Here is a 27995-nt window from a genome sequence, read left to right as displayed (position 1 = left end):
TACCTGAGCCTTTGCTCAAGTTGTTCCTTATTACTGGAATAATAATTGCTATCTCTGCCTAAGCATTTCCTATGTGCAAACTATATAGAGAGAGAATCTCTTTTCATCTGAAAACAACCCTGAGAATTAGGTAATTTCTACCATTTTACAAATCAACAAAGGCCCTAGATTTGCTTTTCCTGAGGCAGACAGCTAGAAGTGGATAGAGCTAGGATTTGAAGATCTATTTTATTTTTTATTTGAGAGAGAGTGAGAGAGGACATGTGCATGAGTTGGGGGAGAGACAGAGGGAGAGAGTCTCAAACACACTTCACACTGAACGAGGAGCCTGCAGGGCTCATCACCAGGCTCAATGCAGGTCTCAATATCATGATCCTGAGATCATGACCTGAGCTGAAATCAAGAGTTGGTCCCTTAGCCAACTGAGTCACCCAGGTGCTCCAAGTAGAGCTAGAATTTGAACCCAGGTCTGTTTGACTCCAAAGCTCCTCTTTGAATCATTATGCTGTGATAATATACTAGAGATAGTTAGCTCTTATTGAGCTCATACTATGTAGCAGTTATTATGCTAAAGCACTTCACATAGACTATATTTAATCCATGTAAAGAAATTACATGAAATAAAAATATAAAATACTGGTATCCCACCACAGATCTATCTCCCATCTTAAGAAACTGACTTTCCCTTGTTTAAAGATCCTGTAAGCAACAGTTGCCCTGCAAAGAAATGGATGTCTTTTCTCTCCAAATTCCTTGCATCACCCCTCATTAACTCCAAACCCACTTCCGTAATCAAATCCAGGAACCCAGGACAGAATCGTAAGGCTTATTCTAGGGACAAAAAAAAAACAAAAAAAAAAAAAAAACCTTATACACTCAAAGAATTGCAATACCATCTGTATTTACATCACCAGTAATCTAGAAAACTCTATAGGAGTAGATTCTAGGAAAGCTACATCAGAAAAGATAGAATATATTGATGAGCCAGGCTAAATTGGAATACAGGCGATTTTGATGTACTAAGTTGAGCACCTGGAAGCAGCTTTAATGGTTTACTTGGTTGATTGACTTCAATGAAGCTGAGATGCCAGAACTTCAATCACACAACGTGGAGAAATAAATGTAAAAGGTCTTATTCAATGGGATCAAGCCACAGGATAAAATATGTGCAAGCATCAAGGTGATGGGAATGTTGGACTGGATCTATTATGTGTAACTGGCTCACCCTTTTCCTGACTATGTTTCCCAGAAGGGATGAGAGGGCGTTAAGGGACTGAGAAAACATTAGTGAGAGAAACATAGGTATCCTTGAAAACTCTGCAATGACTGTCCACTCTAGACCAAGGATGCCTGAGGAGACCCGATGACAAGGTCTCTAGGAATGAAATAGATGGGCATTATTTGATATATACAACTAAAGTATTACTTGATATATACAACTGGGAAAACTATAGATCTAGTGCATGGAAACCTGACTTGAGTGATCACAAAAGGAAGTCATAGCCTCTCATTTAGTTCACAGATCTCGGTTATGCTACATATCCAGGAACCAGTGGTTGAAGGAGAAACTGAGTCCCCTTAAGAAGGACACTGTAATGTTGTCGTAACTATATACTACAAATATTTCTCTATGCCTTCCCCCCCCAAAAAAAAACCTATGATGATTAACACAACGAGAATGCACTGAGGAAAGGGACCTAGCCAGATTTTTGAAAGATTATTAGATATGACTCTGAGTTTATGCATATCTTTGGGGACCTTCTGTACTCTGCCATGTATTAGTAGTGATAATCACAAGGGCTGTAGAATAAGTTGACAACGTCACAAGCGTCAGGCAGCTTAGATTAAGCAGAATAGATTGAGGTTTAGATTTGGGTGATCAGATGGTAAATTAAATTTATATCCAAGTCCATCTCACAGAGGGTTCAATGGCTTCTGTAGACACATGCAGAGGCAATTTCTTGGTCCTAAATGCATATTTTGACTAGACATACTTGGTAACCAGCAGATTCTCTGCACTGGCTCCCTAACTCATAATGAGAGGGCTACTGTGGTAGGTAGAGCCAAATAGAAGCCCCTGGAACTTTCCTTCTCTAACAAAATAGTATGCTGAATGTAATACCACATCCCTGTGGCAATTGTAGGAATTAGTGCCACCATCAAATATTTGATAGATGCAGGACTGATGGTACTCATTACCCCTCTGTTTAATTCCTACATTTGACAGTTATAAAACTACCTGGTGATTCCCTTGCAGCTTCTGAGCCAGATATGGCATCTTTGCTAGAATAGGTCAACACAGTCCTGCCATCTAGTATGCAGCTATTATCTGACAGATCATTTCCCCTCATATCAATTAACAAAGATCATGAGAAACAGCGAAGTTTCACCTGTCAGCACTATACCTTTACAATCTTACTTCAGGGTCATGTCAACTCTCAAAGTGTTGTCACGGTATAGCCCACAGGGATCTTGATCATCTGGACATCCCATAGAACATCACTCTGATCTACTACATTGATAACACCATGCTATTAGCTTGGGGAACAGGAAGCAGCAACTATTTTCAATATGACATATGAATTTTCATTCCCAAGGGATTCAAGCCCTTGATAGTCTTGCACACATAAGATTGGTGGAGTCTTCCATTAACATTACCGCTGGATATGGCATTATTAAGAGTGACCCCAAGAAGATCTGTAAGTCCCAGCCATAGTCCTTTAAGTCTCTCCTGTTTATCAGTGACATTATCTCCTCTTAATCAATCATCTCAGCAAGGACCATTTTTGACCTGTCTACTCAGTGACATGAAGATCTTCAGGCACCCATGTGGTAGTCTTAATTTCCAATTCAGGAGAACCGGTATGTCCCCTGACAGAAGCATTTCTCTCATGCATACCAAGACCTCTAAATCAGCCAATCAAGAATCATAGGGATGGAAAACAAAAAATTTTTCTAGTTTGCATTATGTGTAAAACACACACTTCCCACTTCCACTTTGGAACCTGTAATTTTCTGTGGAAAAAATAAGACTATATCTTGGTTGCTGACTTAGAGCACACCTTGTAAAGTAGCACCTTAACCTTGGAAAATCTTCCTGTTAGCATTATCACTGAGTTTTCAATAGACATTATATCTCCCTATAAGACCACTTGCTTCTGAGTGATGGAATAAATAAATGATAAGACCAATGAATCCCATAGACATCAGTTCCTTGCCTTAACTCTTTCATCATGAAGTGAGTTTGCCAGAAGCAATATTACATGGGATAACATGATGGTGTGTAAGATATTTAAGGGTTATGGATGGTGGTATGGTCTAAGGCATGGTGTGCAGGGATATTGAATGGTACCATCAGACAGCAATTATCCAAAGACTATCATATATCCCACTTCAATTATAGGCATCCTACTTCCCAATAAATGCCTTAATTTTCACATAAGAGAAAGGCTGTGTCAATAAGTGTCTAAATTCAACAATTGAAATTTAAACCTGATTTTCAGCCATTTATAGTTGTAGGAAGCCAGCTGATGGTTTTCAGTTCACAGCTCCAGTCATAGTCATTGCCCAAAACAATTCACTGAAGGGTCATATAGGCTAGTGTGTTCATTATATTTTTGATCATAGCTATTACCATAAAGATGAGATTTGGTTGAAGAAAAATGTGTACAAAACAAATGATGGATTTAGTACTAGGTATAAGAAAGCAATTTTTTTTAAAAAACTAAATGATTGGAAATAATAATTTCTCGGTTTAATTTTTCTCCAACCAAGGGAGGGTTCAAAATACCATATTTAAGTTCCTGAATACAGATCATAACTGTAGATCACCTGCATCAACTAGCTACCAATCCAATGCTTCTGATGTTTTCACCAGGTGATCATCCAGCTTGTGTTTGAAAATCTAAGAGCACAGGAAATTCAACCTAACCGGAGACCACCCTAATAGCTAAAAAGTTCTCTCTGTGGTAAATGGAATTTCTTGTCACTGTAATTTACACCCTTGAAGCTAATTTCACATCTTGAAGTCTTTCATATTTCATTGTTAATGAAGTTTCTACAAACATACATAATCTTCCATATAGAAAGTGAGTCAAAGTCTATTAAAATGCCTTAGGAATATATAGTTATGTATGCCAAGATATGCTCTGATCCAATTTTAATGAGAATGATTTTTTTTAATTAAAGTTGAAGTTGAGGAGCTGCTTCTTACAATAACTTAGGGTTATGTGGTCTTCCCAGATATTAAAAATCCATTGGATGAATGACTGCTTTCTTACTCTGGAGAAAGAATTGGGTACCTGTAGTTTATTTGGCAGAAATGTCAAGTAAGATTCCCTAGAAACAACCTGAGATGGGTGTTTGTGTGTGATTTATTGGAACACAATCAGAAGAGACAGGGAGGGGAGAGAGGAAGGTAGGAGAGGCAAGAAATTATGCAAGAATCGGCTTTCAGGTGAAATCTAGTTTCAGCTTCATCCTGCAAAAAACTGGGGAGTATAAAGAACACTGCAGGGCCTGTCTTGCCTTGAAGCAAGGGAGTAGAATTTTTGTACCTTTGCCCCAATCATTTGTTGGCCACAGTTCATGAAATGGGAGGTTGGTAGAACTCCCAGGAACCTCTAGACCTAGAAGCTTCAAGCATACAAGAGAAATCTTCCAGAGAAAGTTCTAGGTATGGCCCATTACTCCAAATATCTATGGCAGCTGGTCAATGGACACAACATTCAAAGTGGAAGAAGGGAACTCAGAAGATCTAGGCAGAGCATCAAAAATGTCTGTCTACCTCTTGTACTGTTCTGACCCATGTGCTTTACATATTGGGTTTACTCTATCCTGTCACGACTTCTCCAGGATTCTGGTCAATTACAATTTCTGGCAAAATGTAAGAAAGGAGAGTTTGTGAGATGAGCTACAGCCTCTGCTGCTGTGGCTGGACCCAAGGCCATCAGTGATATTCACCATCTCTCTCCTCTACCATCCAATCTAGATTCTCCTCATCCTCAGGTAGTGCTTCTGCTGGTGTAGGTGGTTTGTCTGGTGGGATGACTAAATCCACATCTTGGAGGAGCCTGAGCTCCTGATTATTATGCCCTTATCAACTATAGTTCCACTTACAGTTAAAACTGCCATGAGAGTACCGAGAGATTCGTTAGTGGATCATCCAAGTGCTGAACATTTCTTTAAAAAAAAAAAAAAAAAAGATGTATTTATTTATTTATTTATTTTTTGAGAGAGGGTGCACAAGTGTGGGGAGGGGCAGAGGGCGAGGGAGAAAGAGAATCTCAAGCAGATTCCCCACTGAGCACAGAGCCTGATGCAGGACTCAATCTCATGATCCTGAGAGCATGACCTGAGGTGAAATCAAGAGGGAGATGCTTAACCAACTGAGCCACCCAGGCACCCTGCAAGTACTAAACATTTCTGCCTCTCCCCACTGTGCAGCAGCAGACCTGTTTCCTCATGATTATCCAAGTCAGTTTCCTTCACAAGATGGTAACTCCTTTCTACTGACACAAAGAACCCAAAGAACCCTAAGTGGCAAGGTGCCAGTCATAGTGTTAAGTTCAGTAGGACTCTTTGCTCCCTGGTAGAAGTATCCTCTTTCTGGAAGGCAGGATATATAGAACCATTGGACCTAAAGTTGGGGGGGGGGTACCAAATTCTTCCAATGGGTTTTAGAGATTGCTGATGACTGGGGCTGCTCCTACTTTCACTCTTTGGTTTTCAAACCAATGCATTATACTGCCTGGGAACATAGCACTATACAATGATTGCTGATTTGAGGGAAAAAATAAGATGGAGACCCATTCTCACAAAGTCATCACAGCCAGATGTTCATTCTTTACCAAGACACAGTAGCATACCTAGAGATGCTTTTTGGTTAAAATAGAGTTTAACTCCATTTTCAAAGAAAATTCTCAGCTGCCATGGATGTCATGGCTTTATTGTAGAACCCAAGTAGACCGTGATTCTCCTTCTGGAACTTGCTATAGTAAATATGTGGATAACAAATAAATATTGATTTGTGGAATAATAATAACATCTTACAGAACCTAACACCTGGAAAGAATTATAATACATGGCACCAATAGCAATAAGACATGTGGTAGGTAGTAAATGTAATTAAAGGATTCGAAGATCATTGCATTGTACAGAAGAAGTAAAAATTCCAATTTATATTGGAGAAATTTTTATAAATCAAAGATGTACGTTAAAATCTCTTCGATAACATTAAAGGAACAGTAAATCAATGTATAACTAGCAAGGTAATGAGAGAAAAAATGGTAAAAAGAAAATTAATTTTAAAAAGGCTGAAAAGGGAGAAAAAAGAATATAGAACATATCAGACTGGTAGAAAAGAAATAGTAAGATGATGGCTTTAAACCCAATCTGTCAGTCACTAGATCAAAAATAGAATAGGTAAGTTAGAAGTGAAAAATTTTAAGAACTGAATGTAAATCTTCAACTATATGCCGCTTTCAAGAAATACACCTTAAATGTAAAGACATAGCAAAGCTAAAAGTAAATGAATAGGAAAATTACACCTGTAAATGGTAATGAAAAGAACCCTGATGTAGTTACACTAACATCAGACAAGATAGTCTTTATGACAAAAGGTTTTACTAAAGGTAAAGATAACATTTCATAATGTCAAAATGTCAGTCTGCCAGAAAGATAAAAATCAGTAGTTTGTATGTCCTTAACAACATAGCCTCAAATATATATAACAAAAATTGACAAAACTTAAAGAAGTAGAGAAATAACCCAAGTAGGAGATTACGAAATGTATCTCTCAGTAACTGATAAAACAAGCAAACTATCAGTATAGATAAAAAAAAAGATTCATCCTATGCAATAAACAAATGTTACCTAAGTGATATACATAGAAAACTGCGATCAACAACTTCAAAATATAATTTTTTTTCCCCCCAGTGCACACTGTGTGGAAATCTTTAGGAAAAGACAATGGAAGTAGGAGTCCAAGATCTGGTCTCTGTAATAGAATAAATAACAGATATAATCATGTCTGTCCTTCCCTCTTGTGTTCCAATTCCACTCCCTTATTAAGCGCTGGGGGAAGTGGGCTGTTTAGCTAGAGCATGAAAGTTACCTTTAACTTTGGGTATTATGAGTAAAATGTAAGAGTAGAGACCAGGAGCCATATTTTGCAGGAGACTCAAAGGTCTGGTTTGTTATACTCGATTCCAAAATAGATTATACGGTCCTAGAGGTGAGATGGCTCTAGACGAGGCAGCATTTGTTGTGGGAGGGGAAAACGTGCAATTAGAAAGGGGAAAGATGAGGAAAAGCCTACCAGGCAAAAGTTCAATACACAAAATTGACACCAAGAAATTCCTGAGACAGAATGTTTTTAGCTTGTCCCCAGAACTTATATGACATCCTAGGCTATGTTTCTCTGCTTTCTTAAGCTATTTCATTGATAGTAGTAACTTCCTTCTTATCTCACTTTTGCATAAGGCATATCCGCTTCAAAAGTGTATATAACACATACAGAAAAACTCTGGAAAGTTAAACTCCAATGTTAATGACAGTTATCTAGAAGAATGGGATTTGTGATTTTTTTTCTTTTTGCTTATTTGTATACACTGACTTTCCTAAAATATGCAAGTAAGTATGGATTGTATTTGTAATTCCTTTGTTTCTCCACTACATCACAGTACAAAGCTTTTTTTTTTTTTTTAACAGAAACAAACTTCAGAAGCCCACAGACCTTAGCTTGATTTTGAATCCAAAAAACTGAAACCCCAATCACGCACAAGTCCCGGAACACCATCTTGTGATGGAATTGTGATCATAGCAACCGAGTTTTCTGTTAGTTGGCATCTGAGAACACGTAAGGCTTGAAAGCATGGTATGACTATAAAGCAATCCTGAGTTTTCATCGTACTAACACCCAAAACTTATGCATTCAGGAATTTTTGTCTTTCAAAGAAGCCATTCTGCTCATATCAGTTTTGGAGTTTCTCTGACAAAATAGTCTTCAGAGCTGGTTGAGTAATGCCAAAAGAAAATCAATTTCATTATAATTCATAAAAACTCCTACTTAGTCCACAGTCTTACTCTTCTTTTTGCTCCTTGTCTCACTTCCTTCTTTAGCTAAGTTTTAGCCCTCACTTCTTTGTACTCTTTATTTTTACTGCTACTGTGTTTGACTAAGACTTCAAGGACCTATTGTTGAAAACCTGGGGAAAAGAGTGTGGGAAAGGGTTCGGAGGCTTAATAAAGACTGAGACTTGGGGAGGAGGACTGGGAGGTGGCTGAACAGTTTGATTGTGAGGCCCAAAGGTAAGGTGACATTATAATTTATCACCCCATTCTGGAATACTTTTGAGAGTGAAAGGGGACATGCTTAACAATTATGCCAGGTCAACCAAGATATGCAGTTGCCCTGTGGATTTAGAGAGCAAGTCAGGGAAGGCATCTGACTAATATCTGTCCACTTGGGCCACCTTTTGGGCAGAAATGGGTGTAACTGGCCTGGGGCCATAAATGTGAATTGCCGGATATAGAGGATGACTCCTATTTGAGGATAGAGCTGTCACTACATCTGATCATTGATTCATGTTTAATTTAAGGAACCCTCATTCGGTAAGAAACAGTTACATTGAATTTCTTGGAATAACTTCTTGTAGGTTATTAAGATTTTATGACCACTTACACACTTATGGGTACTCCTTGGAAATCAAAATATTTTCTAGGTATTGTAACAGTCCCACCCCCCTGCCGATTTTCTGTCACCATCTAGGACTCCATTATAACCCTGGGATTTTCACATCTCCTCTCCTCAAAAGATGAATGAAAGATTAAACAACCAACAAAATCTCTAATTGTGTGATCATTCAGTCTAAGTTGTTCCTTCAGTCACTGCCCTAGAGTCTGTTCCTTTGTCTTGTTTTTCCCAACTTTGGAAAAGCTACAAATTCATTGAGTTTGTTGGCTTTTCCACTACAGTTGTTTATTGTGCCAAATCTCCCTCATCCCCATGGGAATTGGCCTATAACAGAAGTGCCCACACCATATGTGTTAAGTATTGCTTTGTTCTTTAAGCTGCTGTTCATCATAACACACATTTTACCCAACTCAAGAAGAAATCTGTAAAGTCCTTCTTTCAATAGTTTCCAAGCTAACTCTCCTATCTATGGTACATACTAAAAGAATGTCAGTACAGCAGAATTCATTCCACAAAAATTTACTGAGCTCCTCTTACTAGCATGGGCACTAGTGAAATACAGGCGCAATCACATGTTTCCTGACCTCAAGGCGCCCACCTTCTTGTAGTGGGTGTCAACAAACAGTCACAGTAGATTGTGCTAAATGCTGGAGCAGAGGAACATATGCACAGTGCTGGAACAATGATGAAACAGAGAGACCTAAGAGATCAAAAATTTTGGTTGCCAGGGAGTTAGGAAAGTCCTCCTTTAGGAAATGCTTGTGTTGGGTCTGAAAGGTTGAATAAGAATTTTCCAGGGGGAAAGAAAGAAAAATAAAAAAATTTGAGCCCTTTCTATGGTTCAGATATATAGATTATTTAATATTCTCCACACATAAAGCTTATCAGATGGTTTTTTTTTTATTATTCCAGTTTTTACAGAGTCAAAAAAAAAAAAGACGAAGCCACTTGTTCAAGGTTACATAGTGAGTGAGCTATGGAGGCTGAAGATTCAAATTCTGTACGTCTGATTCCAAGATTGCCTGTGTTCTTTCCATGGCACCATACTGCTTTCCAGCAGGGCAGAAGGGCATATGATTAGTAATTTTCAATGATGTCTGATGCCATCTATAGAAAGTTCAAGGACAAGCCAAACTTACCTAGGAGGAGAGAGGTCAGAATACTGACTACGTGTGGTGGAGATGATATCTAGAGAGCAGGAGGGGGATTTGGGGGGTGCTGGGCAGGTTTCACAGGTGTATATACATCTAAGCTGTACATTGAGCTGTACACGTAAGATTTGTGCACTTTGTTGTCTGTTAATTATACCTCAAAATGTAAGTAATAACAAATTTGTTCTGTGCTTTTATAGGGCAAGAAAGCTGATCTCTGCATTCTCACAATGCCTTTTTTTGATTAATAGTCTGCTTATTTTAGGTACTTATTTTTCCCCTGAGTAAAATGGATTAATTACACATAATGACAGACAGTGCATTAGTCTTGCCTCTCTTGAGCATGGGTCTCTATTATAATCTGCTTCCTAACAATCCTGACTGTCAAGATCATAAAACTGTGGATTTTAAGAGACAAAGAGTTGCTTGGTGCCTGGGTGGCTCAGTTGATTAAGCAACTGCCTTCAGCTCAAGTCATGAGCCCAGGGTCCTGGGATTGAGCCCTGCGTCGGGCTCCATGCTCAATGGGGAGTCTGCTTCTCTCTGTCCCACTCCCCTCGATTGTGTGCTCTCTCTCTCTCTTTCTGTCAGGTAAATGAATAAAATCTTTTTAAAAAAAGAGAGAGAGAGATGAAGAGTTGCTTAGAGGCTTCTATGGGAGCTGCCACAATGGATCTTTTTGAGACTCTGATGAAAGCAAAACTATACACCTCCTCTCCAGAAATGTACACATGTACAACATTTTGCATGAGATTCAGAGATTATCTGAATCACCATTTAGGACCCACTTAGCAGCCCTAGGATCTCAAATTCAGACCTTCTGAGTTAACCCAATTCTTTTCTTATGGAGTAACAAAATAGGCCCAAGGAAGGAAAGCAGCCTTTATAGGGACTGAGGGAAGAGAGAACCTGGCTTCTGGTGCTCAGATACTTATGCTGTTCACCTCACTACCTCTTCAGATATCATTAGAGTTCCTTTGCCCCCGGGGCACCCGGGTGGCTCAGTGGGTTAAACCTCTGCCTTAGGTTCAGGTCATGATCTCAGGGTCCTGGGATTGAGCCCTGCATCAGGCTCTCTGCTCAGCTGGGAGCCTGCTTCCTCCCCTTTCTCTTTGCCTGTCTCTCTGCCTACTTGTGATCTCTGTCTGTCAAATAAATAAATAAAATCTTTTAAAAAATAAATAAATAAAATCTTAAAAAAAAAAAAAAAGATTTCCTTTGCCCCCAATCTTCCATGTGTGGAGACTTTGAGATGGGAAGAACTTCCATAATACCTTGTATCCTACTCTTACCCTTTAAACTGGAATCACATCAGAAGCTAGTCAAGGTTTACCTTGTACTTACTGGAGAACAGTAGGTAGACAGCTGGGTTGGGGACATTTATCTCTTTTTTCACAGACCGCCTCAAAACCCAGAACTGAAGTTAAAAAGGCTCAGTGGTAAAAGTTTTTCCCTTTCTTTTCTTTTTTTGTTTTAGAGAAATCAACTCTAAGGCATAGTCTATATTTAGACTCTGAAACTTAAGACTTTATTCTGCATCGCTCTTTATAACACTTAAAAGATCCCGTTTGAAATTACTCTGCTCTGTAAATCTTTCAATGGTCTCTGACCAAAAACAATAAATTTCCACCCTGACCCAGGAAATTTGTCTGATCTGTGCCCACTCAGTTTTTCAGTTTGGAACAGGATTCTTACTCTCAATCCAAATAGAAACTGTGAGACGAGAAAGAGGACCCAGAAAGCCTTTTCTTCTGTGTGAAAAGGCTTGATCCTAAGTGGAGCAATCAATGAAAGAAAAGGGCTGAAGCTGCAGCCTACAAATTTCTTCGGGTTTAGTGTGCTCAGTATGAGATACAGAAATGACATAGACCTGCAGATAAACATGGCATAGAGCCCACCAGTATACGGTTTCTACCCATAAAGGTTTTCCTAGGTACTTGGTAAGCTATTCCTTCTGTACAATCGTCTGCTTTTCTACCTGCATGGATGGATGCTCACGTTTATTGAACACTTAACCATATGTTAAGAGCTACTGTTCTGAAAGCATATTATTTAATGTAAATATTATTAATTATTATTATTAAATTATTATTAAATAATATTATTATTTAAATATTATTAATGTAATCTTTACAACTCTTTAAGCTCATCTTATTACTATGCCCATTTTATAAATAAGCAAACAGGTTTTTCAAGGGCCAAGTAACTTGGCCAAGGTCATGAACTTGTAAGTCACGAAATTGAGGCATCAGATAAAAATATCTGGCTTCAGTAGCTGGGTTTGTTCTTTCTGCTCTGGTGAAATAAGTAAGTAGGCATACACTGAAGACTGGGGAATGCATACTGTAGGTTGGTTCCTCAAGGCAAACATTTTTCTGGGTACCATATTTTTTGTCCACTCAAATCTGCAGCCTTTCTCACTGATGGAAGCCGGATGGACACACGGACCTGACAGGGACAGTAACAAGGCTGACGGGAAGAGACAGGGCGGGAATAAGGTGGGGGCGTGTTTTCTCAGGGGCCGAGGTAGGTGCCCGCGGGGGTCTCCCCTCCCGGCAGCCACCGCTGGCGCTGCGAAGCTGCTGTGCCCGCTGCCGACCGCCCCATCGGCGCGGCCCGCCCCCAGCGCCGTGCGGCCCAATCAGTGGCGCGGCCTGGCACCCCCCCCCCCCCCCCCCCCGCCCGGGCGATATAGGCCTCGGCCTCGCCAGCCCCAGCCCCGCAGTTGTCGCTCGGACTTCTAGCTGCGAGTCCGTGAGGAACGGCGGCCACCGCCCCCTGCGCGTCGCGTTCTCTCCTCCCCACGTACGCCGCGCCGCCGGTCCGCAGCCTCCCGCGGAGCGCAGCCGCGGGCCTGAGCCCCCGCCGGTCTCCTTCCTCGCTTCTCTGTGTTCGCGGCGGGCCGGAGCGATGCGGCTGGGCCCGAGGCCCGCGGCGCTGGGGCTGTTGTTGCTGTGCGCCGCGGCAGCCAGCGCGGGGGACGCCGAGGAGCTGCACTACCCGCAGGGCGAGCACCGCAGCGACTACGACCGTGAGGCGCTGCTGGGCGGCCAGGTGAGGTGCCCAGGCCCGGGGCTGGGAGGGCCGGGCCTCGCACCGCGGCTGCCGCGGGCTTTGTCCCGGGACAAAGAGGGGCGGCCAGGCCAGGCCTGGACCGGGCGGCCTGACAATGGGGTCCGGGCGGGACGTCGCTCACTGTCTGGGGGACCCCGAGGCCTCTACCTCTTAGGAAATAGCGCGGCCGGGGAGCCGGATCTCTTCCACCCTCCCTACGCGGGCATGATCAATGAGGGTGTGTAGGAGGCAGGGGCCTTGGAGAGCAGGTGTGGGTCACCCCCAAATCCCTGGACAGAGAAGGCTTCTGGTAGCCTTTTTTTTTTTTTTTTTTTTGCCACCATTTTGCCCCACTGATAGTAATGCTTTACCCCTCTATGTATCGCTTACTCCCCAAAGGAAGAAGTCGATGAATATGTTAAACTCCCCCCCGAAGAGCAACACAAAAGACTGAAGTCAATCATAAAGAAAATTGACTTGGACTCAGATGGCTTTCTCACGGAAAGTAAGGACGTCCTACACAATTAACAATGGAGAAGACCCTTTGTAGGAGATAGAAGCACAAACATTTAAGCAGGGCTGTTTGTTTCGTGTAGATTGCTCCTGTTGCAACAAATGTGAGGTGTACGGTGAGAAGGGGAAAGAAGGACATGTTGAGTAGGTTTTATATCTGGAAATCTTTAGATCTAGGTCCCAAGTATAAATCAGGACTTTCTCCAGTAATACATAAACATCGTTGACTCAATCAATATGTGCAAGTCGTACGCTGAACAAACACTGTATTCCTTATAGGACTTTTATCAATGTCAAGAATATGCCAGAAACCGTCTTATGGCATTTTTTACATGATTTATTGCTGTTTTGATATATGTTTCATTAGGAATTTAAGAATTTCCATCTTTTTTATAAGTAGAAAAAGACCTGTTGCATATGAATTTATGTTGATCACAAATTATTACAGCTGGTAGGGGTCTTAGAATTATCTTATCCACCTGTCTTTGTAGAGCTGAAGATACAGAAGCCCAGAGGGGTAAGTGCCTTTCTAAAATGAGTAGCAAAGCCAGGACTAGAATCCAGATTTCTTGCTCTTAATTCAGTTTTTAATATCCTTCACTTAAAAAAAAAAAAAAAGTCTGAGGGCCACCTGGCTGGCTCAGTTGGTGGAGCATGCGATTCTTGATCTCTGGGTCATGAGTACAAGCCCCAGGTTGGGTGTAGAGCTTACTTTAAAAAAAAAAAAAAAAAAAAAATCTGGGGGCTCTTAGGTTCTCCAGTCAGAAATGAAATGCACAGAATATTAAAAGAATATTCAATTGCTTTGCAACTGTCTTTCCTCATTGCTTAATTCAATTGGTGAACTCTATCAACCTTTCCAAGTTGATTTTCTAAAAAAATTCAGTAGATATTTTGCTATAACTCTTATTTAAATGTTGCTCACCATCCAAGGATTGAAGTTGCTGAAGAGAGAATTGCAAACTAATTAGTAAATTTAAGATGTGTTGTCAGTAAATTTGGTGCCCTCGGGAATATTAAGGTTTTGATTTCTCTGAATAAAAACAAGAGCTTTAGACTCTAGTTGTCCGCTAAGAATAGGTCTATCTTTGGTTATGCTAGCAAGCACACAGAAAAAATTGATTTGGAAGACTGTGGTTCCTGTCTGTAAAGGCCTATATATATTAAAATATTTAATAGTAAACTTAAAAAATTTTTAAAGTTAAAAGGAACTTAGTTCAGATCTTCATTTTACATATAAGGAAACAAAAACTTGAGAGGGCAAACTTGCCCCTTATGACAGAGCTGAAGTGTGAACCCATGTTTCTGGCCCCTTTTGCGTTCTGTATTCTATTATGTGACAAAGATCTCTTTAAATAAACCAGAAGAAACCCTCATTGTACTTGAAGGTCCCTTCAGAGAAGTTTGCTAATGTGGTACTTTAAAGTACAGCATTGGACTCAGGTTCTTGAGAGAGAACAAAATTCAGTGGAAGGAGTTTGGGCTTTGGAGCCAAATATAGGTTTGAATTTGGAGTCTGCTACTTACTGGCTTTGAGTCCTCAGTTCCAAATGGCAATTTCTTGAACTGTAAAGTAGACTAGATTAGAAATGTAAATGGAAAGTGATAAAATTGTCTGTTTTGAAGATCAGAGACAACATATGTGGAGGACCTGATATATAATAATTGTTCAGTACGTGGTTGCTATAGTACTTATAATTCTGCCTTAATTTAGAGTTTCCGGAGAGACAATGTCTTTACTTTTCTATTCACCTGACCTCCCCTAGACCAATAAAGGGGTACCACTCTTTAAACCAAATGGTGTATTACCTTTAAACCAAATGCTATACTCTTGCCATCCTTGCAAATATTCATGTTCTTTCCCTACCACTTTTTTTCTATAATGCAGTGTAGTAAATATTTCTGAATAGATTTTTTTTTTTTAAGTTGACCTGAATGTGGACATTAGAGGTTTAGAAACTTTCCCCCATGTCTTCAGGTACCAAGACAGCGAGCCAATTGCAAAAAGGGCCTAAGTCATAATTGCTACCCATAACTTTTGTTAAAATTTCCTCCAGAAGTTTTAAGATGGTTGAAGGACATATACTGTAACAATGTTTCTCAAACTTCAGTCACTTGAATACATTTTCACAGTTTAGGCCCTAGCTACTTACCATCTATTATTTCCTTAATATGGTTTTGATTCAACTCAACATAAAATTTATTTTAAAGAGAAACTTTATATTACTTTCATAAGTGGAAAACATTTTTTTTCTATTACATATTAGAATAAATAGGCCATTATTAACATATTTTTACTTCCTGAGAGATCTGTGATAGCTAGCAAATGTTATCTGCAGTTTTGTGGATGGTAACTTTTAAAAGTCAAGTACTGTTTTGGCCAGTTGGCAGTTCATTTAGCAAATAAGTGACGGAGCCAGGTACTTTTTAGGTCTTCAGAGTACCTCAATGAACAAAACATACCTGAACTCTGTATTCAAGGAGCTTGCATTCTATTTGGATCACATATTGTTATATTCTTGGGCTCCAAACCACTCTCACACCTTCTATTCCTATAGATACAACAAGATATCTATCCTATGGATACAACTGGGCTAACTCTCACTCAGTATTTGAAAACACTCAAGTTTTTTTTTTTTCCTTCGTAAATATCAAAATTACTTGTCAACATTCATTTGTGTCTGGGAAATTCTCACAGGCGAACTCAGTTCGTGGATTCAGATGTCTTTTAAACATTATGCTATGCAAGAAGCAAAACAACAGTTTGTTGAATATGATAAAAACAGTGATAATAGTGTGTCGTGGGATGAATACAACATTCAGATGTATGATCGTGTGATCGACTTTGATGAGAATGCTGCTTTGGATGATGCCGAAGAGGAGTCTTTTAGGCAGGTGAGTAGCTGTGCACAAGCGGTTCCTTTTGATCATATCAGTTCACTTTTCCTTCCTGCATGAATGAGCACAAGAGGGTCTGAGGTCATAGACTGGGATTGCCTTGTTCTCTGGGCAATCACTTGTTCCACTTCAGTGGTCGTTTTGATGATTTCCTTTCTAGCCAGATTTTGGCCTCTTATTCTGCACTACCTAAATTATCCTTGCATCTGTTTTTCTCAGTGGCGTCATTTGTCCTCATTTCGAGTTGCTTTTTGGTATATTTTGAATACGTATCTCGCTATTTTCATTTTTGTTATTATTTAATAGTTTTATATCATAGTTACAAAGACTGTAGAGACCCATTTGCATCTTTTAAGCAGATAGTTTTATATAAAATAATGATTACAAATTTTTAATTGTACTAAAATGCACATAAAATTTAACCATTTTTAAGTGTGCAGTTCAGTAGTGTTAAGTACATTCACATTGTTATACAATCAATCTCCAGAACTTTTTTCATCTTGCAGAACTGAAATTCTAAACCCATTAAACAACAATTTCCCATTCCTTCTTCCCTAGGCCTCTCTGGCAACCACCATTCTACTTTCTATCTCTGAATTTGACTTCTTGGTACCTCATATAAGTGGAATCTTACATTTTTTGTCTTTTTGTGAGTAGCTTACTTAAGATACTGTTCTCATAATGTTGTAGTGTGTGTGAGAATTTCCTTTTTAAGATTGAGTAATATTCTCTTGTGCGTACATACCGCATTTTGTTTATCCACCTACTGATGGATACTTGGGTTGCTTCAACTTTTTGGCTATTATGAATAATGCTGCTATGAACATGGGTGTACAAATACCTCTTTGAGACCTTGCTTTTAATTCTTTTGGGTATACATCCCAAAATGAAACATCTGGATCATATAGTAATTCTATCTTTAATTTTTTAAGGAACTGTCATACGGTCTTCCACAGAGGCTGCACCATTTAATAATAACTCATTTTTGAAGATTTAGTATCACTATAGGTTTTGTTGATTCTCCTGGTTTAATTTGCCAAAATTAAAAGACTTCTTGTTTTAATGCTTCTTAAACAGAGGTGAGGAATTTAGGAATTAATAAGAAGTTTTAGTGATATGTAGGAACTTTTCAAGACAAAGGACTATAAGCTTAAGAAATTGCTATTTCCATACTTCTATATTTCAAGGGTAATTATAAAGACTTTTTAAATTTAAATTCAGATTTTATTTTATTAGAGAGAGCACGAGAGAGCATGTGGGGAGAGGGAGGCAGAGGGACAAGCAGACTCCCCCTTGAGAGCAGAGCCTAACTCAGGGCTCGACTCCAGGACCCTGAGATCATGACCTGAGCTGAAATCAAGATTAGATGCTTAACTGACTGAGCTACCCAGGCACCCCATTATAATAAGGACTTTCTGAAAAGATACATTTTTATATGTGGAAAAAACAAAACCAAACACCTTGTTGCAAACTGTCATTCCCAAAATATTAGTCAAGCTTGGAAAACATTGAGCTTCTTCCATTCCTTAACTTACCCATTGTAGTATCTATCTTTTAGTTTTTGTTGTGGCCATATTTATCATTATACAGGCTGTTTATTTTAGAATCATGTTGGCCACTTGATCTCTATAGGCCATCACTAACACAAAGCGGATTGCTTTTTCTGCTAATGATCATGCGTCTGGCACCATGTAGAGCTTAAGGGCTTCAGCCTTGGAGCCAGTCTGCACAGCTTCACATCCAGCTGTATAACTTAAGAGTTGTGTAGCTGTGGGTAAGTTATTAAACTTCCTTATGTCTCAGTTTCCTCATATCAAAAAATGAGGATAACAATAGTATAGAGGAATAGTAATATATTTATTATACTATACTATGAAATATCCTGTTGTAGCGGTTGGGCTGGTAAACAGTTGTGTGTTGATTGAAGAGCATATTGTTGAAGAAAGCATGTGCGATCCACCTGAGTTTACATTTAATATTTAAGATATGATTAGCTTTTTAAAATTTTTGTAGCATTGGTTAACTATATCAGCTTTAGGTTAGTTAAGATTCCTTTTCACTTTCTTTCCTCCTTATTTGGGTTTTCATCTTACAGCAGACTGAAGAGAGTAGAAATCAGTCTTTTTACTACTTGGTGCTAAAAAAGAAACAAATGATAATGAGATTTGGGATTTGTCTGTCTAGAGATATCCTGTAGGAATTAATCTTAAAAGCACTATTCAAGTTCTGAGACTTTTCTAAAACCAAACCAAGGTATGGTATTATAACTTCCCTGCTAGGTAACAAGAGAGACATTAAATACAGTATTTTAAAATTTTTCTAGAATCAGATTATAATTGTGCCCTTTTTTTCTTTTGGCACTCCAAAGATTTAATGACTATCCCATCAAAACATGAGAAATGTGTGTGTGTTTTCTTGAGTTTCTTTATTCTTGGGAGGGTGTGATTAGTAACAGATGGTGGCGTTGAGAAGAAAATCTTCACTTTGAAGAGATACAGGACTAATTAATATAAATGACTTATGAACAGTTTTTGTTTTAAAAAAAGAATGTCTGGTTCTAATACTGTGTTTACCACCCAGGTACTCAGTACATGTTGATTATAAGACTGTACGTTTTAAGAATGAATTAGTTAGATCTTAATAGTGCTAGGGAGTTGATGGATCCCTAAAATGAACACTTCTCCATGGTAGTCCTATTGGTAATTCTCCAACAATTCTCTACATGCTTAAGATTCTCTCTCTCCCTCTCCTTCTGCTTCTCCCTCCTCATACTCTCAAATAAATAAATATTAAATCAACAAATAATAAATATTAAACAGCAATTTGATGCTTGAATTTTCTTATTTTTAATAAGCTCCCATGTAGAGAATAGAGAATAAAGTTTCCATGTAGAGAACCTGTAGTAGAGATCCTCTTGTGCAATGAAGTTCCTGAAAAAGCATTTCTTTATGTAATGATGAACAATTATAGTCAGCACTTTTAAGCAGGATAATTAAAGTTTGGGGACCTACCTGGCAAAAGTTCAGTTGTTCTAACTCCCAAAGCCAGATGCTGAATGTGCATGTACAAGCAATATTTATTTATGTAAGGTACAACCTAGCATGTGGCTAATCAGAATTTTTAAGACCTAGAATGTTGTGGCATCATCTGTTTCCTCATGTAAAACCATTAGTCTACCAAAAGATGGCAGTTTTGTGCTTCTCAAGTTTCTATTGATATATAAATATAAATGATTACATCGTTTCCTCCTTTTTACTACTGTATGTAGCACTTTCTACTCTCCATTAGAACACAGTATTTTTACAGAGAAGGAAAAAAAAGTGTGCTAAAGTTTTGTGGAACCGACAGCTTTTTTTGTTGTTATCTTTGCCATTTTGGAAAAACAGTCTTTCTGTGTATTGGCTTCTTTAATTTGAATTGCTCTTTAATTGTTTTCTTCAAATGACCGTGAATAAAACTTCTTCTTAAAGTCTCATTATTTAATTTTATTTTAAAAATTTGAGAAATGTGAACCAAAAAACTACATTCCTTAATTTTTTTAAACAACAATCTGAGATTGCTGAAAGAGATCCCTTTTTTCCATAGGCAAATTTGGCCAAATTCAGCTCCTGCTGCTGAAACATGGACCTTTTTGCTCCAAACTGAAGGGTTCTTTCATAAGGAAATCTAAGCACTTAGTATTTTGAATAGTGGTTTATTCAAAAAGAATTTGATTGACTCAACAAAGTATCTCAAATTCTTATTTGTATGCTTCTCCCCTTGTTAAGCCCCTGAACATCAAGTATAAATTATTTGGTCTAGTTATTTGAAATTAAGAAACGTTAAGTTAAAAGCAGCTATTTGGAAACAAGTTTGTTGTTTTTCTGTCATGATTTGGTAAGTATAAGTGGCTAATGGAAACTGGATGGTTTAAAAGATGAATTCTGTGGGGGAAGACGTGAGCCTCTCCGCCATAAATCGGTCATTGTAAAAGTAGTGTTCAGTAAATGACCGCCACCCAACCTCTATTCTAAAAAACTGAAAAGAGTATTTCTTTTCAACAGTGAGACACATAAATTAAAAGCTCCTAAAATATTTGAAACTGTGTTTTTTTAAATGTGCTATTTAGTACATATAGTTTATAGAAAGGAGAGTTTTTTCCCCAGAAATGCTCAAAATGGGATTTATTCAGGATTAGCAATATAGCACTATTGGCTTCCAAGGCTCTTGATTACAGAATTACCTTTGAGAAATGCATTAAAAGCGGCCTTGTCCCTAATAGCTGCTACTTGATTTACTACTTAAGCATACTTAACAAAAAGACAAAAAGGAAGATGGGTGTGAGAAAATAGAAAAGTGTGTTTACTTAACCTCAGAATAGGTCCACTTCAGTTTTTGATGTTTATGCCTGAACATACATAATTATTAGCACTATAAAGTGACTACCAAGAATAGACTTCCAAATATAACATACATATATCAAAAGTGTTCTCATAGGAGGTCTGTTTTTCTGAATCCTACTAACATTTTTACAAAGTCATTCCAAGGACCAGAAACAAGTTGAAAATGGCATATCAAGAATTAACACATAGTCTGAATTTATTGTTTTTTGGGCATTCAAAACAGCTGAGATTGTTAAAGAAGAGAGTGTACAATACTGTAGAAGAACAGGGAGAATCCTAGTCCAACTTGTTTTGCTGTATTTCTGACATACCTCTCAATAAATCATTTAATTTCCATTTTCAATCATGTAACATGTAATATGTAACATATTACATTTTTTAAATAATCAGGTTTACTAATTTGATAAGGGCCCTCATCCCAGTTGCTTTATAGAGATTTTAACCCTGATTTTATAGTTGAGGAAACCAGAGAGGTTAAGCAGTTTGCCCTAAGTTAGGCAAAATGCCCTTACCACAGCTGATAAGTGGCATTGCTGGAATTCAGATCTGTGTCTCTGACTCTGCAGTCTATGTATATTGCTTCTCATAAATATGTGTGATTTTTCTAACGTACCTTCAAGGGGATAATGTGAAGATAAGATAATGTATGAGAATGTACTTTAGATTTCACATAGTATGTAATTTTCAAAGTATGTATAATGATATTTCCATGTGGATGAGACCTTAATCATGTTCAATATTTAATTTTCAAAGCTTCATTTAAAGGACAAGAAGCGATTTGAGAAAGCGAACCAAGATTCAAGTCCTGGTTTGAATCTTGAAGAATTTATTGCATTTGAGCATCCTGAAGAAGTTGATTATATGACGGTAAGGAAGAAACATTTTGAGAGAATTCGTGGGGTGCCTGGGTGGCTCAGTGGGTTAAGCCTCTGCCTTCAGCTCAGGTCATGATCTCAGAGTCCTGGGATTGAGCCCCGCATCGGGCTCTCTGCTCAGTGGGGAGCCTGCTCCCCCCTGCCCCATCTTTCTGACTACTTGTGATCTCTGTCAAATAAATAAATAAACAAACTTTTTTAAAAAGAGAATTCTTGGGTGACCAAAACTTTAAAACCTGCTTTTTTTCTAAGTCATTAAGATGAATTGTAGGGGGCAACCAGAATTGTAAGAGACAGCAAGATCCAAAGTTCTCCTCACTTCAGATAGGGGTGGGAAAGGGTTACTGGTGGTGGGAAGAGGGGTGCTGATGAGGAGGGAAGGTAAATCTTCCTGGCTGTTTCCTCCCGCATAGCCACATTACCTTTATTGCCTGCCTTTTTGTAGCTTTTAGAATTTTCTCTGTTTTCCAATATCAGTAACATCAGTACTTCCTATTTAGTTTATATCACCTCTAAAAACTTTGGTTCTGGGAAGGCTTATCACCTTTGGATCCCCTTTCATGGGGTTTTGGGGGGTGGGGTAGCTCCTACTGACTAATGTGTTTACAGCAAGAGGCCTAGTGAGTCCTCTCATCCCTTTAGTACTTGAAAGAAGTACCAGTTCTTAAGAATTTTTGTTGAACTCTAGTTTTAACTCCACAAACATTGATTGAGTCCCTGCTATAACTTGGCAAGCTTCTTGAGAGGAGAAACTGTCATGTTGGAGAGTAAAGACTAGTATAACAAATAGCTTTGTAGGACATAGACTAAACATTTATATTAAGGTTTATTGTCTAGCCTCAGCCTCTAACTGTGTGGCTTGGTTCTTTGGATATTTCAGGGAGGGAAGATGTAGCTTTATGTTAAATGGGTCATGGTTAGAAGCTGCCACCTTGAATAACAAGGCTATAGAGAACATTTTTCTCCATAACTCAGTGGCAAGACAAGACTGTTGCCACCACTTGTGCCATTGAGGCTTCTGATTTCTCCCTTGGAACAAAACATACAACCTAAATTTAGAGCAATGCTGGGCACAATTTGTTTAACTGCCAAAGTTAAGTTGAGTCAAGCTAATTGAACTCTACCTAGCATGGCAGGCAGAGCATGCTGGATATTGATTCTCAGGGGAATTAAGGAATGATTGAAGACTGGGGAGGGGAATGACTGATGAAAGCATTGAAATAATTTGGGCAAAATGTGCTGCGGCCCCAGAGTATGATGTGGCAATGGAATGAAATGGACATGAACAACCTTTTGAAGAAAGCGCAAGCAGGAATGCTGACTGACTAAATAAGTATGAAAAGAGAAAGGAAGAGTCAGAGATGCTGAGGTTTTGAGATTGTGTAAAGTGATGAAAATGGTAGTACCTTTGACAGAATGGGGCGTGTCAGGGTGGGAAAGGGTGTTCTTTGATTGTGCTGAGTTGGAGTTGATTGCAGCACATAAGAGGTGTGACCATGAAGTGTCTAGTTCAGAGCACCTTCATTAATTCTTATTTACCTTAATTTGTTCTGCTGTATCACTTTTTCCATTTAAGGATATATTTGATGAAGGGAAAGGCAGGGTGCAAGATCAATGAGGTGATTTTCATTTGGATTAAAAGTTAGAATTTAGAGATGCTTTCATTCATGTAGTTTATTTTAATTTATGTAATTTATTTTATGTTATAAATTACATATAAATACAAGTATATACAAATATATAAATATATAAATTTATTTCATTTATGTAATTATGTCATGTAATTTATTTTAACCATGGCAACATTATTGAAATAAGTCTGTTGTTTCCCAAGAGGATTACTTGAATGGAGGAATAGTCATTGTAATCAGTGATTCTTAACTTATCTTGGATCACAGACTCCTTTAAAAATAAGGAGCAATCGGGGTGCCTGAGTGGCTCAGTAGGTTAAGCATCTGATTCCTGATTTCGACTCAGGTCATTATCTTAGGGTTGTGAGATAGAGGACAGCATCCAGCTTCCTTAAGATTCTCCCTCTCTACCTCCCCCCCACACCCCTCCCTCCTCGAAGTTCGTTCACATGTGTGCACGCACACTTGTTCTCTCTCTCTTTCTCTCTCTCACAAAAATAATAAACAAAAATAAGCAATCTATGGACTCTGTCCCAGAAAAATCACATATGCTCATATACACAAAATATGGGATTATAATTTCAGAAGAGTCTCAGATTCTCTAAAAGTAATCTTTGGATATCTGGTTAAGATTCCCTGATTTCTATATATAAAATTTGTAACATTTGATTTCTTAAAAACTAACAATTTGTATTTAAGTGTTATTTCATACAGATAAAAAGGAAGCCCTTGGATTTGGCTAGAACTGGAGACTTTTGAGAGTGTATTTTCATTATAGTTGTGATGCTAGAATCCAGGTTTGAAAGGTATTTGGGTGACAACAGGTAGTGAGGAAATGAGAATAGTAAATGTAACCTATAAGAGACCTGGCATGGAAGAAGAGAAACCAGGATGGTAATTAAAGAGTGAATGTGTTTAAAGGCATAGAAGAAGGAGCTAACAGAAGCGAGTAGAGCCTTAGGAGAGGCCACAGTTAGGAGTGAAAAGAAAGCACTCAAGAAGTAAGAAAGGGTGGGAAATCAAGTAAGACCCTTGAGGGCTTCACCGTAGAGAAGGGGGAAAGATAACTTTAACTCCTGAGGTTGAAGAGAAGGAGGAGAGGAATAGGCATAAAAATATAGGTAATTAAAGGAGAGAATGCAATGCCGGTAAACAGGCATTTCAGAAGCCTTATACCTTGTTTGGAAAAATGGGTACATCTTTGCCAAGAGAGATATTTGGAGAGTGTTTTGGTAAGACTCAAAGTGGAGTTTCCAAAAAACAGCTTTAGAGTATGTGTTAGGGAAACTGAGGCAGAGACAGACTTCCAAACTGCAGTGAGAGCCCGATGAAATGGGAAAAAATTAATTTTAAGGGTTAGGTGTATATTTCTCTTTTTCTTTTAGACTTTATGATTCTGGAATAAAGGAGAATGTAATATGGGTCTGCTGTGCAGGGTAGAGACTGGCAAAGTAAGAAAAGGTAGAAGATATAGGAAGGTAATAAGGAAAGAACTGAAATAGCTGGCCATTAAACAGGTCATCTTGGGTCCAGTGTAACTAGAAATCGTAAATCTTTGGGTTAGAGATGATTGGTTGATAAGCCATGATAGAACGAGGAACAGATTTGGGGCAGTTTGGGGTGGATGGGGTAGATTTGGTTGAAGAGGAAGCAAGGAGGTGTAGGTTTATGGGGGACTGGCACCTTTGATTTAGATCTGGAGGCAGAACAATAGTTCTGTGCAAAGGGATCTGAGATAAGGGTTCTTTTAGGGCTGTTAATGGAGTGGAGGGAAAGTGAAGTTAAGGAAGACCAGGGTAGTAAGAGGTGTCCTTCTGCCGAAGGGAGGGGAACATGCAAAAATTTAGAGTTTGAGATTAGTGCCCAGGTTGTTTAGGAGGGCAAAGTGGAGTTCGTGATAGCAGAAGCTTAAAGATGTTGAATTCAAAGCTACTTAGTATTTCCAGTTTTATTCCTGCCTCTAAATTCCACTGTTTAGAAAGGTTGTCTTGCAAGAATGGACAACAAAAATGAATATTCCTAAGGAAGTTCTATACTGGAATAGATGGTGGTGGGAAAATTTTGTGACTTAATTGTTTTATTTTGTTTTTTTATGAACATGCAATAGGAATTTGTCATTCAAGAGGCTTTGGAAGAACATGACAAAAATGGTGATGGGTTTGTTAGTTTGGAAGAATTTCTTGGTGACTACAGGCGGGATCCAAGTAAGTACTCTGGGTGTGTGGAAGGAGCGGGGGGAAAGCCTGGAATTAAAGAAGAAATGATTTGAGAGACAGTGTTGCTCACTGAGAGCTGTGTTTGACAGGAAAATGGAACAAGAAAGGGTATACATGATTTCTGCTTGTTCTGCCAAGTTAAATGTAATACAAGTGAAACAGAAGGACTCCCAGCTTACGTGAGAATGCTGTTTCACTCACTCTTAGTTCCATGTCAGAATTCAAAGATTTTTCTTCCTTTTTGAACAAGTATAATGTAATTCTCAATTCAAATGGGTGAGGAAGTAAAGGTTGATATTTTTAAACAAAATCCTATACCTTTGCATGTAGATCTTGAAAGAAACAAAATACTGCAAATACTGGTATAGAAGGTGTCTCACTGAGTGTTTAAAATTTGAGGATTTTGCATATGCAGCTTTTTCTGTTCACAGCTGTCTTTTCAGAATTGTTGCTTAAAAACATCACTTACTGTGATTTTCACTTTAAAATTAAACATGGTATTACTTTATAAGCCCACATAGGAAACAAGTAGCAGCAGTTAACAGACTTACTGGTTTGTGATAATACACATGGATTTAGAAACTCTGAGCTATTTAGACTTAAGTGTCACTTTTGAAAATTATATAGTGTGTACTTATGTCAGGCTTTTTAGATAAGTAAATCTGTTTTGTCAGGCTTCCTTTATAGTGAGGTTTGAGTTCATTTCCTTTATTCTAGGGATGTACTTCTCATTGGCTACATGTTACATTCTTGTGTATGTATAGTGTGTTTTATTTTTGCCATTAAGCAGCAAATGAAGATCCAGAGTGGATACTGGTTGAGAAAGATAGATTCCTGAATGATTATGACAAAGATACTGACGGCAGGCTTGATCCCCAAGAGCTGTTGTCTTGGGTAGTACCCAATAACCAGGGCATTGCTCAAGAGGAGGTGAGTGTTACAAAAGGGCTGTATATCCCCTTCTCTCTCCCCCAAGTTAGGTGCTGCTGGTAGGAAAGAAAGTGCAAAGACAGAAGCCGAAGAAGGAAGGAACAGAGTTGTTTATTTGTTAATTTGGCTTCACCTTGAGATATCCTAAATAGGATTTGAGTGGGGAGGAGGCAGAGCCTAGCAGAAATTAAGAAAGAGGATAATGAGAAAAGCTATAGACAGCCCTGGTTATAAAATGTAATATTTTGAGATACTCAGACAGTAATGAGTACTTGGCATACCTAAATGACTGTTGACAAATCAGATCACATTGAAACGTGAACATCTTGCTGAAAATACTTATTATACTTGATTTGTTTTGTTTTAAAGGCTCTTCACCTAATTGATGAAATGGATTTGAATAGTGACAGAAAGCTCTCGGAAGCGGAGATTCTGGAGAACCAGGACTTGTTTCTTACCAGTGAAGCTACAGATTATGGCAGACAGCTTCATGATGAATATTTCTATCATGATGAGCTTTAATCCCTGGGTAGATCTGAATAGAATACTATCTTCTTTTATAATTTGTTACCAGCTTTACTTTTGTGATAAAATATTGATATTCTATTTTACACTCAATCTTACCACAGTCAAAATTATCTTAAATGTAGATTGTAATTTTGGCCTTTTAGAAGAAAAATGAAACAAATCCTGGTATTTATTTCAAAATGTATTGAAGAAATAAAACAATATTGTGCCATATGACAACAAAGTCTTTCCTAAATATTCCATCTGTTTAGTACTGTATTGTGGGATATTTGAGTTCTGTATCCATACTTGAAAAAATGGAGGATTTTAGAGATGCCTGAACAATATTATTTAAATAGTATGTGACTGAGCTATCAGTTTTTCTTTTCTTTTAAGTAGATTTAACTTGGGAACTGACAAAAAGGACATTGTTTTTAGATTTAGCATTTTGTTTTAAAACCTTTAAAGGAACCTTAGAAGGACTTATACCTCACATTTTAATGTTGAGAAGTTCTGCTTACTTTTAAAATGGTTTCTATAAAGGGTTTTATTGTATGAAATAGAACTTTATATTTTTGCATATGTATAGATAGTAATTATATTTAATGTGTAATGATAGCATTATGGTGTGTGGAATTTGACATTGTCCAGAACTCTTCATTTTTGACTGATTAAAAATGAAATGTCCTATCTTTCTATATGTTTGTTTGTTTTTCTTTCATCTCCCAGATAAACCTAGAATTTAGAATAGGTTTTGTTGAATTATACATTATCTTACCTTATCCATTCCTATATTTGTGTAGTGAGTGCTCTCCAACCTTGAATTATTCTTGATGCATATTGTTATTTTGTTTTTTTTCCTTTTCGATAAGAGAATCATGTTACAATTGCTTGTATACCTGACATATTTCAGTTGCTGTGTAACAAATGTGGTCTTGCTGTTTGATGCTAGAAATAATCATAAGAATTACACAGGTCAGCGCACCTGGGTGGCTTAGTCAGTTGAGCGTCTGCCTTTGGCTCAGGTCATGATCGCAGGGTCTTTAACGTCAGGCTCACCACTCCACAGGAGTCTGCTTCTCCATCTCCTTCTCTCCCTCCCCACCCCTACTCCTCCTCTCTCTCCTCTCTCAAATAAATAAA

General features: G+C 38.3%; 1 protein-coding gene across 2 annotated transcripts; it reads left to right on the top strand.

Annotated features, from left to right (window-relative positions):
- Positions 1 to 12593: 12593 nt before the first annotated feature.
- On the top strand, positions 12594 to 27550 carry RCN2 (reticulocalbin 2). 2 transcript variants are annotated; one of them, XM_032865125.1, is made up of 7 exons: positions 12594 to 12900; positions 13300 to 13405; positions 16112 to 16308; positions 21447 to 21560; positions 25307 to 25403; positions 26206 to 26345; positions 26715 to 27550. In XM_032865125.1, exons 1-7 carry the CDS (start codon positions 12757 to 12759, stop codon positions 26865 to 26867), a joined length of 951 nt encoding a protein of 316 aa, XP_032721016.1. In that variant the 5' UTR covers positions 12594 to 12756; the 3' UTR covers positions 26868 to 27550. The 2 variants fall into 2 exon arrangements, with proteins under 2 accessions (XP_032721016.1, XP_032721015.1); XM_032865124.1 differs by having other exon boundaries at positions 26203 to 26345.
- Positions 27551 to 27995: the final 445 nt, after the last annotated feature.

This window comes from Lontra canadensis, unplaced genomic scaffold (genome assembly GCF_010015895.1).
Source record: "Lontra canadensis isolate GAN:19392208 unplaced genomic scaffold, GSC_riverotter_1.0 scaffold28, whole genome shotgun sequence".
NCBI lineage: Eukaryota > Metazoa > Chordata > Mammalia > Carnivora > Mustelidae > Lontra > Lontra canadensis.
Note: the sequence above shows the minus strand (reverse complement) of the source record. Positions and strands in the feature narration are given on the sequence as shown.

Excerpts from the sequence above, each read along its gene's own strand:
- RCN2 (XM_032865124.1), top strand. The coding sequence starts at position 12,757 with ATGCGGCTGGGCCCGAGGCCCGCGGCGCTGGGGCTGTTGTTGCTGTGC. Across the intron at positions 12,901-13,299 it reads AGGCGCTGCTGGGCGGCCAG|GAAGAAGTCGATGAATATGT; the intron begins GTGAGGTGCCCA and ends TACTCCCCAAAG. Across the intron at positions 13,406-16,111 it reads AGATGGCTTTCTCACGGAAA|GCGAACTCAGTTCGTGGATT; the intron begins GTAAGGACGTCC and ends AAATTCTCACAG.